At 32.7% G+C, this 16606-nt stretch overlaps 2 protein-coding genes across 2 annotated transcripts; both read right to left on the bottom strand.

Annotated features, from left to right (window-relative positions):
- Positions 1–8197: 8197 nt before the first annotated feature.
- LOC146944922 (uncharacterized) lies at positions 8198–8536 on the bottom strand. The gene has a single exon (XM_085747997.1). It carries the CDS (start codon positions 8534–8536, stop codon positions 8198–8200), a length of 339 nt encoding a protein of 112 aa, XP_085604123.1.
- A 1441-nt stretch (positions 8537–9977) lies between these two features.
- Positions 9978–12351, bottom strand: RING (SBP (S-ribonuclease binding protein) family protein). Its single transcript, XM_085743314.1, has 3 exons — positions 12092–12351; positions 11394–11751; positions 9978–10765 (listed from the first exon to the last, which is right to left on the bottom strand). The coding sequence occupies exons 1-3, from the start codon at positions 12148–12150 to the stop codon at positions 10232–10234; spliced, it is 951 nt and encodes a 316-aa protein (XP_085599440.1). The 5' UTR covers positions 12151–12351; the 3' UTR covers positions 9978–10231.
- Positions 12352–16606: the final 4255 nt, after the last annotated feature.

Raw genomic sequence — 16606 nt, 5'->3', positions numbered from 1 at the left:
TCATGTTCCGTTGATGTTGCACGTTGACGAAAATAATTGGGGGCCTCGGCCTTTGCGGATGCTTAAATGCTGGTCGGAACTTCCTGGTTATGTAGACTTTGTGCGTGAGCAATGGGAAAGTTTTAACTGTCAAGGGTGGGCCGGTTTTGTTTTACAGCAGAAGTTTAAAATGATTAAGTCAAGTCTAAAGGGGTGGCATTCGCAACATGCTCAAAATATGGAGGGCAGAATCAAGACGGTAAAAGACAAAATTTCTGTTTTAGATGCCAAGGCCGAAATTGAGGATCTTCAGGATACGGAGGTTACGGAGCTTCATGATTTATCTGTTTCGCTTCACTCTTTGGCTCGTATGCAACATAGTATTAATTGGCAGGCATCGCGGATGAATTGGTTGAAGGAGGGGGACGCAAACACCAAATTTTTTCACAGTTATATGTCCCAACGTCGGCGCACCAACACTATTCATCTGGTATCTGTTGATGGCGGCAATGTTGAGGGGGTTCAAGCTATTCGTGCGGCAGTTTTTAATTATTTTTCAAATCATTTCCAAGCTAGGCGTGTGGTACGGCCAAGTGTTGAGTGTCTCAATTTTCGAAAATTATCTATTGCAGACGCTGGGTCTCTAACGAAGCCTTTTACTTTAGAGGAAGTGAAGCAAGCTGTTTGGGAATGTGACAGTTACAAGAGTCCGGGTCCAGACGGTGTTAGCTTTGGATTTGTAAAAGAATTTTGGAGTCTATTGAAAGAGGATTTGTTAAGGTTTATGGTTGAGTTCCATCGGAATGGAAAGTTGTCGAAGGGCTTAAATTCCACGTTTATTGCTCTTATACCGAAGGTAAATAGTCCGCAAAGGTTGAATGATTTCCGACCTATTTCCTTGGTTGGAAGTTTGTATAAGATTCTTGCTAAGGTTCTTGCTAACAGACTACGGTCCGTGATAGGTAGTGTGGTATCTGAAGCCCAGTCTGCTTTTGTTAAAGGGAAACAAATTTTGGATGGTATTCTAATTGCTAATGAAGCAGTCGATGAAGCGTCTAGGTTGAAAAAAGAGCTTCTTCTGTTCAAAGTTGACTTCGAAAAAGCCTATGACTCTGTTGATTTAAGTTATCTGGATTCTGTAATGGCAAATATGAATTTTCCACGGCTGTGGCGGAAGTGGATCCTTGAATGTGTCGGCACGGCAAAAGCGTCTGTTTTAGTGAATGGCAGTCCGACGGATGAGTTTCCTTTAGAGCGGGGTCTTCGTCAGGGTGACCCCTTGTCGCCTTTTTTATTTTTGTTAGCGGCTGAGGGTCTTAATGTGCTCATGAATACAGTTGAAAGGGCGCAGTTGTTTACAGGGTACGGTATCGGTGCCAATAACGAGGTTCGGTTGACGCATTTATAGTTTGCGGATGATACGTTAATTATGGCCGAGAAGAGTTGGTTAAATGTCCGCACTATGAGATCGGTGTTGCTTTTATTCGAGGAGATATCGGGTCTCAAAGTGAATTTTCACAAAAGTATGCTAACTGGTGTTAACATTCCTGATTCTTGGTTGTCAGAGGCTGCTACGATGTTGCGGTGTCGTAAAGGTACCATTCCTTTTGTTTATTTGGGGTTGCCTATTGGCGGTGATTCTAGAAAAATCTCTTTTTGGAAACCTGTGGTTGATCGTCTTGTCTTGCGCTTGTCGTCGTGGAATCATAAGTCTCTTTCTTTTGGTGGTCGTTTGGTCCTTGTCAAAGCTGTCCTGTCCTCATTGCCAGTTTACTTTCTTTCCTTTTTCAAAGCCCCTGCAGGTATAATCTCTTCTATTGAAACTATTTTTAATAATTTTTTTTGGGGGGGAGGTGAGGATTTTAGGAAAATTGCTTGGATAAAGTGGGAGTCCATTTGTACTCCAAAGGAGGACGGAGGGCTGGGGGTTAAGAGGGTAGGTGCTTTTAATTTGGCGTTAATGGGTAAATGGTGTTGGAGGATGTTGGTTGAGAAGGACGGTTTGTGGTATCGAGTTCTAAAAGCTCGGTATGGTGAGGAGGGAGGTCGGTTGAAAGAGGGAGATAGCCATAGTTCGGCTTGGTGGAGGTCTGTGTGTAGGATTCGTGAAGGGGTTGGTGAGGGAGTTGGTAGGTGGTTTGATAGTAATATTCGGAGGGTGGTTGGAGATGGGAGGGGTACTTATTTCTGGCATGATATTTGGGTGGGGGACATTCCTTTGAAAACGAAATTTCCCCGCCTCTTTGATTTGTCTGTTGACAAGGAGTGTTCGGTGGAGAAGATGTGGAGGGATTTGGGAGCGGCTGAAGGGAGGGGTTGTTTGTGGCGTCGCCGCTTGTTTGCTTGGGAGGAGGAGAGCGTGAGGGAGTGTATTATGCTGTTCCATAACTTTGTTTTTCAGGAAAATGTGAAGGACACTTGGAGATGGCTGTTAGATCCTATGCATGGATATTCGGTTAGGGGGGCATACCGCTTCCTTACTACCATGTCCGAGAGGGGGGACAGTCACCAGGGTCTAGACATTTGGCATCAGCAGATTCCCTCTAAGGTGTCGGTGTTTGTGTGGAGACTACTCCGCAATAGACTTCCAACGAAGGATAATTTGGTTCGACGGAGGGTTATTACTCAAGAAGCAGCGGCTTGTGTGACTGGTTGTGGAAGTCCAGAGACAGCAAATCATTTATTTTTGGGATGTGACATTTTCGGTTCATTATGGTCTCGGGTTTGGCTTTGGCTTGGTATTTCTTACGTTGCACATGGCGACATAGTTCAACATTTTATTCAATTTATCAAAATGCCTGGTTTGCATAGATCTTCTCATATGTTTTTTAGAATAATTTGGTTTGCCACCGTATGGGTTCTTTGGAAAGAGAGGAATGACCGTGTGTTTAATAACACGGCTTTGACACCTTTTCAACTTGTCGACAAGGTTAAGTTGACATCTTTTTTATGGTTAAAATCCAAACAAGCAACTTTTATGTATAGCTATCATGACTGGTGGAAGTCACCGCTCCTTTGTATGGGCATCCACTAGTAACTCCGGTTTGCTTGTACATTCTGCTTTTGTTTAGTTTTGGTTAGCACTTTCTCTTGTACTTACTATTAACTGGTTATCCTTTTTAGCACACCTTGTGCGGGGATAATTGCAGTTGTTATTATATATATCGATACCATTTTTGTTTGTTCAAAAAAAATTTAGGATGGGAAGACATGCATTTGGCCCAAATATATTTTCTTTAAATATTGTTAGTTTTTTTAGAAAAATATATATTATCGGGGGGTCAATATATATTTTCTTTTAAATGGTGGTTGGGTTAATCTTTTGAATTCCTAAAGAATAAACTAATCATTACTTTCTTTTTACATATTTTTCCTTTACATAATTAGTAAAAAAATTATTTTTATAAAATAAATTAGGTGTAACAATATATATTTCATGTGTTAATTATGTGCTTGATATCCCTTTTAAGATCTCCTACAAAAAAATGTATCCCAGTTTAAAGAAAAAATAAATATTAGTAAAAAAGAATAGTTATATTTGTAAATGAATCTCTTGAAGTAATTCTATAAAATTGGTATATATTAATATATTACGGTCATTACTTTAAATTTATGTAATTTTATATTTATCATAAATGTATTATGTACATGTATTTGATCATGATTTAATAAGTCTATCAGCCGAGTCAAATCTTTTATTTTATTAGAATTAAGTAACAAAATTTTTCTATTAAAAAAAAAGTAATCGATTTCAAATTTGGTTTTTAGCTGTATATGCTATGTATTTTAAATTTTAGAATAAGTTGATTATTTTTATGGGAAATAATAAGTTGAATTGTCGATTGAAATCAGATAAAATAATAATATATGTCCATATGATTTTGTTATAGATAAATTTTATTTATTTTGTCGTTGACTTTTGCCACAATTAATTATTTTAATAGAAAATTTAAAAGGCAATTTTCTTTGAAAAAACAAACTTAATTCATATCATTAAATAACTTCAAATGACTTGACCAAAAATAAAAAATGGAACGAATACAAGGAAAAACACTCTCAAAGCTACCATGATAAGTTTGGTATAAAAAAAAAATGATAAACACATGAATTGCCTCCAACAAGAATATGGGCAACCATATTCGTTTATTTTCTAAAAAACGTAACCTCAAAATTTAAATGCATAAACAACACCAAGCACTAAACTCATACACGTTGATTACTAGAGAAAGGTAAAAATGTGTTAATTTAGGGAAGGTGTTACAAGTGCAACCGATAAGTATTGGATGAATGACTATTATTTTTATTTTTAGATATACCCTCAAATCGATTATATGTGGTCTTTTAGATGGCCAATCAAACAACATGTTAACAAGTTTTGCGTGAGACTTACAGAATTATGATATTGTGGATAACTTCCATAAGTCTTTTACTTAAAATATAGTACCGATTAAACGAGTCATTCTTAAGCATTTCAACAAACACTTACGGTTACAAACTTGAAACAAATAAGAAACATCAAAACACAAGCAGAGAAGTATAACAAAGAAACTATAAAATCCCTAAAAACAATAGATCTCAAGCCGGATAGTATCTTGGAGTATCCAAAAAAAAAAACATCATGAGTGAAGACGAATATACAAACAGAACAAGAAATAAAAATATGTATTGTTTTGTTTATAGATGATATGACAATTACCGTCTCAAACTCATATGCACAACTATGGCGTCATGAGTTCAATTGTTCAGCTTAATTAGCAATAACTATATTTATCATTTGAGTTAGGCCTTACACAGAAGATATTTATCAATTACTACTAAGCAACAAAATTATATTTTTAGTTCTATATCGGATGTATAGAGCTAAATATCATATGGATGAATAAGTTTTTGATTACCAGAAAGCAGGGCCGTCCCTTGCCATGTGCAAGGAGCTCTACAGAGCCGAGCCTCCAATTTATGGGGGCCTCGATTATTTGTAGGGGTATGAGTATAATTGTTGGGATGTAGGATAATATTTTCTTTTTGTTATGTAGGTCTAAATCAAACAAATATTATTTGACAAAAATAAAGAGTAAATAGATAAGTTAGGCCAAACCCACACATCTATCAACAACAAAAATTCAACAAAACAAATTAAAATCAAAATAATGTTTATTGTTAATTTTCAATTGTTTAAATTATTATTAATTATTTTTATTAGAGGCCATTTTAATATTAGAGCCGAGCCTCCAATTTTATTGGGACGGCCCTGCCAGAAAGAGTTGAATTATTGACTGAAAATTAGATAAAATAAAATAAAATAAAATGTCTCTAATTTTGTTAGAGACCAATTTTACTTTTTTATACAAAGAGACCAATTTTATATATATATATATATATATATATATATATATATATATATATATATATATATTTTTGACAAAACAAAGACACCAATTTTATATATCATTGCAAAATAAGTTTTTTATTATTATTTTTACTACTAAGTGGTTAACAAAACATTAAAGACATAGTAATAAATAATATCTAGCACTGATTTTGTAAGAGATGATATTAAAGACATGATATTTTTAAATAAATACTATCTTAAATTCAAAAAGTTTGAAAAATACTACTCCCTCCGTTTCAAAATGAGTGTCGCTTTAGCCAAAAAAAATTGTTTCAAAATGAGTGTCGCTTTCAGTTTTCAATGCAATAATAACTTTTTCTTTTCAATTGTACCCTCCAATTAATACTCAGCACACTACTTCCAAAGTATTGCTTTTAAAACTAACCAATAGTTAATAAGGATAATTTGGTAAAATAACAATTCTTTTCTCTTAATCATTACATTTCTTAATATGTGTGTAAACACCTAAAACGACACTCATTTTGAAACGGAGGGAGTACTATGTTGTTGACCAAAAAATTAAAGACATGATATTTGTAAAAATAAATAAATTAAAGATATAGTAAGAAATTAATTTGGTCTCTTACCATGTCTTTAATTTTTTTTTCTCCACAACTTAGTATTTTTATAACCTTTTCAATTTATTAATAAAAATATATTTTTTTAAGAAGCCAAAATGAAATATACTATAACCAAACTACTCTCAGCTTAGCACAAGGTGTGCCAAAGTAGAGAGCAAAAGATACAAAGTCATCCAACAAAGTTAGAAGAGAAAAAATAACAGAAATCATTCAATCCCCATACTGTGTAGAGGGCTAAGCCGCCACCTATTATACTCGGAAGTAAGGTTTGTGAATTTTGTCTTTAACCACCAGAAAGAAAGGAACTCAACATTATCTAAAAGCTTAATAGTCGAGCATTCTTTGTTATTGAAAATTCTACTATTCATTTCCTTTCAAATGATCCAAGTGCGAGCACACCAAATAAAAAATATAATTGAAATTTTCGTTTTTGATGTATGATGGTCGGATTAGGCAAGTGTACCAAATTGTTTACCAAGTAATAAAGTGATAAGTAGAGTATCGTAACCACAGGGATTGTCGTTTCGTCCAAACAATTCGCATTACTTATTTTAAGTTGACGATATAAAACAAAAGAGTTAAGGGTTAGATATTGCAATTTTTATATGTTTAAAACATAGCATGTTACCTGTTTTTGGTTGCAGAAAAGTAAGCAGCGGTTATGATTCTTTGAATACCTCCTATTTATTTGGTTGGGACATTCCAATCTAGTTGGTTGTCAAAGTGCACCTGCTGATCGCACGGTGATCCTTACGTGTGAGGTTTATACTATCTCGGTTGATCTAGGTCTATCCCTCCGATGGCTAGCTGCACCTGCTGATCGCACGGTGATCCTTACGTGCGGGGTCTTGCTAATTCAAAGCTAATTGAAATATAAACTTAAATTGGCGTTCCTAGGTTTCCAAAGGCAACGAATGTCAATGTTCCCAAAGGTCTTCCCATCTATTAATCATAGGACACTCATAGCACACTATCCTTCTCCCCTAAGTAGTTCTACAAACGGGCAGCCCTATTAGTGTCTACCTTACCTAGAGGTCGAGGATAATGGTCTTATTAGGTTTACTCCCCTTGGTGCTTGTTTCCCAAATTAATAACTAGTTGCATCCTAGGTTCATCAGATTTTAATCAGTATTAATAATGTCACATCCTAAGTACTTACTACTAGGGTCAACTCGCTTTCAGTATCTTTCGTCTTGTTATTAATCACTTACTTACTAAACAAGTAGTTATTAGTATAAGGATAAAAATATCAAGATATAAGTATCTAGACAGTAATAGCAATGTTAGGTCCTGTCACAGCCTAAGTACCTAATCTAAGGTTGCACTGCGCTAGAGTAAATTAATTCTAATAAAACTTAATAGCGAACCTAAAATAAACTGAAATAAACGACATTAATATTAACTAATTATCCAACAAAACAAATAAAGGTTCATCTTAGAACCCTAGCCTATAAATATCTAGTTACACATGATAACTAAGACAAAATACAAAAAGATAGAAACATACGCTAGAAAAGACAGGAGAAGATAGAACTCTTTCTTGGCTCCTAGAATCGCCTTCCTCTTGAACTGCTCCAGTTCTGAACGTGAAATTGTGAATGAGAAATGCAGTATTTATAGGGATAATTTCCACCTAACTTGGGCTAAATCCAGGGGCAAAAAAGTCACGAAAAGAGACTTTTTTTTCAAGAAACGGGGCGCCTGATGCCATGCGCGTGCCTGCTAGGCTGAGGCGCCCAACACCCCCTGGCATGCGCAAGGCGCTTTAGTGTGTTTGTTCCGGGACGCCTAGCATCCCCTTTGGTGCGTCGGCCGCTTCTGTGCGTTTTCTCCTTTTTCTTGTTTTCTTCGCTTGTTGAGGTATTTTCTTCATTGTAAGATGTTTGGGAACTTGGGAACATAATTCCTCACTCTGTAAAGTCTTCTGAGGCCTCTTAAATCTTCATTCTTCATCTTCCCAAGGTCCATATAAATCTTCGGATGTCTGTCTTTGCCTGATTTGCTTGATTTATTCGTGAATTACTTCAAGAACACCCTAAAATTGCTATGTTTCAAAAAGAATAGAATTACAAACTCATATATAGAAAACATTACAAATGTTCCGAAATCATAGGCAATTGATCCAATACTCCTCTCCTTTGATGACATGTCATCAATGTAAGATAACGTAAGATGACATGTCATCAATGTTCCAGCTAAATTGCCAAGCTGAATAAAATGATATGATAAAAAAACCGGATGAGCCAGGTCAAAACACGGTCAATGGCGAACTTGATGCCATAACGAACCAAACAACAGACAATCCAAAAAAAAGATGAGTCACAGATTGTCTTTGACCACACCCACCAACACAAAGTTGAGCATCTTGGAAAACTATACCTCGTATGCATAAATTCTCCTTTGTAGGTAATCGATTTCTAAGCATCCGCCAAACGAACACCGACACCTTTAAAGGGACATGTTGCTGCCAAACGGAATCCGGCACCTCCACTACATGATGAGAATTGTCACCAGTGAGAAGACGGTACACACCCCACACCGTGTACTCACCATCTGGATCAAGAGACCAAATCCAGCGATCTAGCATAGTATCCCTTTAAAAATATTGTTATTTTAGGCAAGGTTGTGAAAGTGCAACAATAAGCATTGGTATTATGAGTGGGGACAAGAATTTTACTCGAAAAAGAAAAGGGGAAAAATAAAGAGGTAAAAGGGTGAGTAACAAAATAAAAAGAGATAGAGAGAGGAAGCATCCTATTCCTATTCCCATACATAATGGTGCAAGCCAAGGCAGTGTGGTACAAGAAACAATGATGCTGATTTGACATTAAAACTTTATACTTTGCCCATGCTATGCTAGCTATGAAAAATGAAAAATACTCGTTTCCACTCTAAGGACTAAATTACTTTGTTTGCTTTCACTTTATAAGGATTTTAGGTGTGTTTCAACTTTTATGACTTTTGCTCCCTTTCCAAGCCAAAATAATGAATCAAACCAAACAAATATCAAACCACTCGTCTTAGCCGTTTCCATAAAAATTGATACCCACTTACGACCATATCATCACACCCTTCACTGTCCTTTTACCTTTATATTCTATTCACACCCACCACTTTTCACTATTGTCCAAAAACACACTCCTATTTTTCTCTTTTAAAATCCTTCCAACGTTAATAACTATTCATTCAAATTAAGGTTTATTTATTTATTACTCATCACATATGGACAAGTTTTATGACAAAAAAAAGATATGGGCAAGTTTGACACTTTACCTTTTTCTTTGTTAAAAAATAATATAGATACATATCTCATATAACCCAAGTATTATCCTATATGATATGTATGTGCGTGCGTGTGTGTTTTTTTTACAAATATATATGTGTGTTTTTGTGTGTGTGAATATGTGATGGTATATGTATACTTTGAAGAAAAAAAAAATTAAATTTGAAGGGGAGAATATGACCTAGGACATACGCATAGTAATAAATATAATTGATCTAATTTATTCAAAAAAAATATATATATATAATTGATCTTACCGTAAAAAATAATATGGATTGTGTATAACAAATAGATATTACATCCTCTTGTAAAAAAAAGGGATACTACCTCCATTGAATCATTAAAATATATTTTTTTTTAAAGACATTAAAATATATTTTGATACTTGTACCCATTATTATTTTTTATTTTGATACTCAGAATAAATACTTCATATTTTCCCTAAAAAAAAATACTTCATATTTTATTTGTTTTGACCAGATATAAATGTCTAGATATTATCTCCTTTTCCGTTATTTTATTCTAATTGAAGTCATGAGCAGTTTTTCAATTCTCTTAACACGCATTGACATTGTGATCATAATATTTTTGTCAAAAAAAAATTCTTTCTAATTTTTATTTTTATTTTTGATGTATATTGAACCAAAAACCTTGATTTTAGTAAATATTGATAATGTAAATTAATGTTAGCATCCGGCAAATATAACTATAACTATTAAACTTTGTCAAAAAAAAACTATAACTATTAAACAAAATCAAATAATTTATCTAAAAGACAAAAAAACAGAAATACGTTGAGTAAAAAAAACAAGAAATCTGTATAAACAAATTAAAATATTTCTATTAAAAAAAAATCTAATATCTATTTCCTTTTTTTTTTCTTTTTTTGTCCTAACTGTAATAACATAATGATAAAAAAAAAAAACTAAAAAACTAACCCTAATTTTTTTTGTCTGATTTGTAATGGTCTAAACTAAACCCTAATGTAAATTTGTTGTTCTAAGAGAGATTAACATGCACACTAGCATCCATGCCAGAGTCACACACTGGACATTTACGAACAGTGGACCCGCACACATTGCAAAGGCACAAATGCCTACAAGGTAGTAACAACACAACTGATTCCCTCACCCCACAATTCTTACACATCCTAACCAAACCACCACCACCGACAGTCGCCGCGGTGTCTTCACCATCGTCAGCCGGACCATTACTCCCGCAACTCGATTCAGCGTCATCCTCGGCCGCAGCGGCATGATGATGTCCCTCATTGACATGTGCCATAACTTGTTCCAAATTGTTACGTAAATAATTGGCTGTAGTTTCATTTGTTTGTGCTAGCTCCCTCCAAACCTGATTTTCAGCACTTAAACTTTTGACTTTTTCTTGAAGCATCCAATTTAGCTTCCCTATTCTTTGAATCTCTTCATCTTTTTCTTTAAGTTTCTTTGCTATTGTCTCTTGAATCATGCATGCCAACATCCTTGATTGCCTCATTTTTTGTTCCTCTAACTCCATTCTCACTTTCTCATTCTGTTTAAACACAAAAAAACAAAAAATATTAATTACACATAAATAGTACAGGTAATATTTTCTGACTATTCTCAATTACTATCAGAAAAAATCTTTCCATAAAAATATTAGCAAAAATATCTAAACTCACTATAATTAAAAATAATAATTAATTACTATTAATTTTGCTAAATGTACAATTAAAAAATCATATTATTTCTCAAACTATCCTTTTATAGACTATTAGTTTATATATTCAAACCCCAAATATAATTTATTTATTTTTATGATAATCAAAACGGAAAAGAATAGTACCCTATTTAAGTTTTCTCCGCATGTTAAAAAAAACTTAAATTACAATTATTACACAAAATCATTAACACCCCACTCCATAATTTAAAAATAAATAAAAAAACGGATTAACTACCTTTTAGAAAATATAAAACACCCCATTAATATTTTCATTCAAAGTTTGAAAATTTCTCACACCCTTTATCAGTTACTCAATTTAGATACTTGAAAGAAACATTAAAGTTTGAACAACTGTTTCCTTTTTTCTTTTTCAAACACAATTTTTTTTAAAGAAAATATATATTTTAAAAAATAATAATAAAGAGATAATTAAACAAGTGAAGGATAAAAAAATTACATGATGAGCTAGGATGCGATCAATATCAGATTGCTGGTTCTGAAATTGATAGAGAACTTGATCAACAAATGATGATGATGATTCAGATGAGATTACTCTATTCTTTTGATGAGGTGGTAGAGAAACCAATTCAGTTGAAAAATCTCTTGAACGTTTTCTTTGAAGAGGATTGTTGTAAGTAAGACCACTATCAGCTCTGTTTGGATCACAAACATTGGATTGATAAAATGGTAACATAGATTCATGCATTGTTGTTGGAAGAGGCACAGCAGAATCCATCTGAACATTGTATAATTCAGAGTTCAACATTTGTTGCTGTTGTTGTTGATAATGATGTTGATTAGATTTGATTATTTCCCTGTATTAAAAAAAAAATCAAAAAATATATATGTATTAGCAAAAATATTTTAAAAAAATAATCGTTTTAAAGGCAAATATTTGTACTTAATCGTTAGAAATATCCGTCGATGGATTCTAATGATTAAGTGTCTGTGTTTGGATTCACGGTGAGTTTTACAAAAGCACAATGACACTTTGATTTTGTAAAACCTACAAAGTGTAGTTTTAACTGAAACCACGGTGGTTCATCGTGATTCTGATTCTGACAAACCCACCAACACGGTGGGTTCATCATGATTCTGACAAACTCACCGACGATACAAACATGCACTCAAACCTTAAAGATAAAAATATAGTACCTGTTTGTGAGTAAATGGCTAGAAGGCAATAGATTCATGTAACTAGCATCAACAGCCATAACAAAAGATGCTTTTTGATAAGGTTAAGGTTGTTGTTGATGATGTTATATTGTGTGAGAGAGAGTTTGGTTTGGTTTGGTATTGTTTGTGAGATTTAGAGGTGAATGAAAGAAGAGAATAAGAAGGAGATGAAGAAGAGAGCATGCAATAGATGTGGCTAAGTATTAGGGAGGCTGAATGAATGAATGAATGATTCAGGTAAGGCTTAGTATTTAGCCTTTGGTTTTTTATATGTGGGCGTTTTTAAAGAGTTAGAAAGTCAAACGCATCTTTTCTAAGACAGAGAAAATCTTTATGAGAAGAATAAAAAAATATAAAATATTCAATTTATTGTCTTTTATTATTATATTCAATCATCCCTTTTTTGTTTCCAAAAACAAATAATAATAAAAGTGTTGTCAGAATTTGGTCTGGAGGATTCGCTTTCACAATTTTTCGACTTTCACTCGTTTTGGGATTTGGTTGGATTTCCATATTTCCTTTTTTACTTTTTACCAAGCACAATATTTTATTAAATGTTTTTTTCTTTTTTCTTTTTCTTTCCATAAACCGGAGGCCGTTACATTATGTTACAACTGAACACGACGACTACAATAAATACCCGTCACATACTACCATAGAAGGTTATCATAATTTTCGTGGGAGTGATTCAAAAGTGAAACCTACTAACTAGCCATCTACCTGATTAGCGTGCCTATAAACATGTGATACAAAACTTGTCAATCCCACATCATAAGGCGATTAACGTGGGAGACCATATTGCAAATGTACTTAATTATGTATGTATTAAAAAGAAAAATTATGAACGATTTTACAAAATTACTTTCATTAATGACATTAAAATAAAATTGAAAGAAGATGTAATAATACGTGGTAAAATTTTGTCAAAAAAAAATAATACGTGGTAAAATATTATGATCGAAAAAAACAATAATAATATATTAATATCGTAAAGTGACATAATAAAAATATAAATATTTTTTTGTACAATTGACATGTAATAGAATATGGATGGAGTAAAGACAACTAATAATCTTTTTTTTTGACAAAATAAATAATATTCATTCATTCAAATTGATAGAGTACATCGATATAATGCAAATTCGCTAAAAACAAATAGGATGAATCTGTGAACAGGCTCACAACGTCCATGTTAATAGCATAAAATGGCAAAGTACAAATGTCGACTATATTTAAATCTCCGGAATAATCATGTCTCCGGATCTGCAACGTGGATGACGTCAAAGTCATTGATTGGATCTGCACTGGATCGAAGCTGATATGACAATCTGAACCAATCAAATATCTGAGAGAAACAAGAAAAACAAACAACGTAACACAAAGACGACGAACAAACCAACGTCGCACGAAGACGACAAAATCACAAAATAAAAAAACCGAAATAGATGTGAAAATCACTTATTTCAATAAAAAGGAAAAGAAAAACGAGTTAGAGGGGTGATTTTGGGTCAAAAATTGACACTAAATCACCCCTCTTTGATGGATGAAGGAGAAGAAACTAGGTTTTGGTGACGGCTCACAAGAGAGAGAAAGGGAAGAACACAACTAATAATCAATTATATACTTTTTCTTAAATAAAAAAAAATCAATGATATCCATTAAAAAATAATTAATTATAGTAGCATTATATATTTTATTTTATAAACAAGATAATTTCCGTCTTTTTATTGCCATATTCTCTCCTTGACAGCTTCCTCATACCAATAACGTGTATTTTTGGCTGTTTGGATTAGGAGCAATTTTGAAAGCACAAAGTTTATCATTCAAGGTGTCTAGGTTTAATCATGCATTCCAACCAAAAGATAGTTGTAGAATTTTAATGGTACACACTAAAATTAGTAATTTACTTCGAAAGGTTGATTGAATATAATGGTAGAAAAGATATAGGTTCAAAATTTGAGCCTACTTAGCATTCATGAAAAAGGTAAACGTAAATATATTTGTAAGTGTTTTAACCAATAAAGTCTTCTTTTACATGGTTTGAGGCACCATCCTCTCACTCTAAAAATTTTAGAATAATTTTTTTTGACACATTTAAATTCAAACAAAAATTTACTCTTTTCATCATATTTAATGACCCTGTATAAAAAATGCCATTTATAATTAAAGATTCTTCTTTTATACAATTAAATAATAAAATAAGGGGTAATTTAGGTAATGAAACTACTCTTTTTTTTGTATTAACCCTCCGAATCTTAGGGGAATGAGGTCCTGGTAATCAGGTTTTTGAGCCTGGGTTCTTCTAAACAATTCGTCATATAATGAAACTCATTAATCATTTGAATCCAGTTGTTTGGTTAATGTTGTTTACACGTGCGCACACACACATTAAAGTTAAGTGAGTTGGATCTTGGTGGCTAACCAGGATGATGCTATGTTTCAAAACTAAGAGCGCACATGATATACTTATAGATCATCTATCAATCAAAGAGATTCTTATGCTGACAGCGAGAGTTGAACTCGCATTCATGCAGAGTGTGAATCAACTTCTCATCAATCAAATCAGTCAAACTTTCAAATGATATTAATAAGAGTAAATACAAATAAGTAATCATCTATATTATATATAAAGAAAACAACTCGTTTCAGATCTTTTGGGGTGATTTTTTCTTTCCAAAAATGTCCTCAATTTTAAATACAAATAACACATGTAACAAATAGATAAGAAATAACACATGTAACAAATAGATAAGAATAAATTTAAATATTAAAAAAGTGTAACAAACACGATATGAATATGTGTGTGTGTGTGTGTGCGCGCTTTTTTCCTTTATCATTTAAAAAGTGTAACAAACTAGATGAGTATATTTGTACTTACTTTTTCATTATCCCAATTATACCCTTAAACAACTTTTTCTACAATAGAGATCGTTGTTGGTGTCATTAAAAAAAATTAGATTTTATTTTTTTGTTACATTGTTGGTGTCATTAAAATAAATAATCATGATTAGTTTGGCTTGTTATAACTTGAAAACAACAAACATTTATATTTTTAGTTTTAATCCAAATCAAAATTTCTTAAAAAAAAAACCGTTAATAATTTTTAAACGTTAGCGCAATAAAAAGAGCGGAAAGACGGGCATGTGAGTGTCCATCTTTTCGCTAGTCTTAATAAAGTGTGTTAATGGTTTTTGAAGCTAAAAAGATATCATGATAAGAAGAGTTAAATAAGTATTTTTGTCCCTAAAAATATAGCAATTTTTGACTTTAATCCATTAAAAAATAAAATAGGACGTTTTTAAAATACTCATAATGTCAAGAGATGTAAACCAATTCAATTTTAATAAAAATTGAAAGGACATGAACCTAAAACAGTAGAAGAAAAAAAATCCTTGTTGAAATCTTATATGTCCAAAGTGGTCATTGTTGGTTTTTGGATTTGGAATTATAAATTCATGGCAAATGTTAACTGGTGTTCTTGGGGCATCGGTTAAGAAATCAATTATAAAAAGTATTATATTGGAATTTGCGTTATCAACTCCTTAAAAGTATAAAAAATGTTATTTTCACTTTAAATTTTTTTTTTTTAATTTCCTTAACCAGTGCTCCGGAGGCACTGGTTAACATGACCCTAAATTCATTAATCGAACAAGCTTATTGGATTGAATCATTCGGTTGAACAAGGTCATCTTAAATCATAAATTCATTTATTTAATTGGATTGACTTTGGTTTGTTGACAATTTAAAACCATGCTAGCAAACTGATAGGCTTTTAAAGATGTTCATACCAGGCTTAGATCACATATGAAATAAGCTTATATCACACCTTTGAACTTCATAACTACTTAAATCATCTTAGATAAAATTACTTATTTAAAAATATTCATATGAAATAGATTTTTAAACTGGCTAGCAGGCTTTACCAGACTTTTAAAAGGTCAAGATCATGCCAAGAAAACAAGCTTATGATAGGTCATATGTCAAACTTAGACCTTAAAATTTTTAACATGTCAAGCTCAGGCCTCACAAAGCATAATTCGGTCTGGCGTAATCCCATCCCTAAGTATATGTGTTGTCTTATTGATCACATTTGTCGTAAAAATTAATATCATCGATGTTGTCTTTGAATACTCGAACATGAGATTCGTTTTGTGTGTTTTTAATGCATAAAAGTTTTTTTTTTTATGAAAACACTTTCTACAATACAATGAACTCGAAGTTCAAGGTTTTGAAAAAGAAATAGTGAGCAAATAAGCGAAGCTACTAATAATCCAAGTTACACCCCAAAGTTACTAATATACCCTTTATTCATGTTCACTGCACATTAATTATGTATACGTAAATTCAATTTACATAGCGTATGTAAACTGAGTTTACATACACTATGTAAACTGAATTTACATAAGTAAGTTAAGACTGAGTTTTTAGTTCATGTAAACTGAGTTTACGTAGTTTATGTAAACTGAGTTTACATACACCAAGTAAACTGAGTTT

Source organism: Medicago sativa, chromosome 2, assembly GCF_051527215.1.
Source record: "Medicago sativa cultivar Bolivia chromosome 2, Bolivia_mono, whole genome shotgun sequence".
NCBI lineage: Eukaryota > Viridiplantae > Streptophyta > Magnoliopsida > Fabales > Fabaceae > Medicago > Medicago sativa.
This window is presented reverse-complemented; position numbering and strand designations above follow the sequence as displayed.

Bases quoted from the DNA above. Each gene is read 5' to 3' on its own strand.
- LOC146944922 (XM_085747997.1), bottom strand. From the start codon at position 8,536: ATGCTAGATCGCTGGATTTGGTCTCTTGATCCAGATGGTGAGTACACG.
- RING (XM_085743314.1), bottom strand. From the start codon at position 12,150: ATGGCTGTTGATGCTAGTTACATGAATCTATTGCCTTCTAGCCATTTA. The intron at 11,752-12,091 runs GTACTATATTTT...TTTTTAATACAG, and splicing joins AGCCATTTACTCACAAACAG to GGAAATAATCAAATCTAATC. The intron at 10,766-11,393 runs GTAATTTTTTTA...GTGTTTAAACAG, and splicing joins ATCGCATCCTAGCTCATCAT to AATGAGAAAGTGAGAATGGA.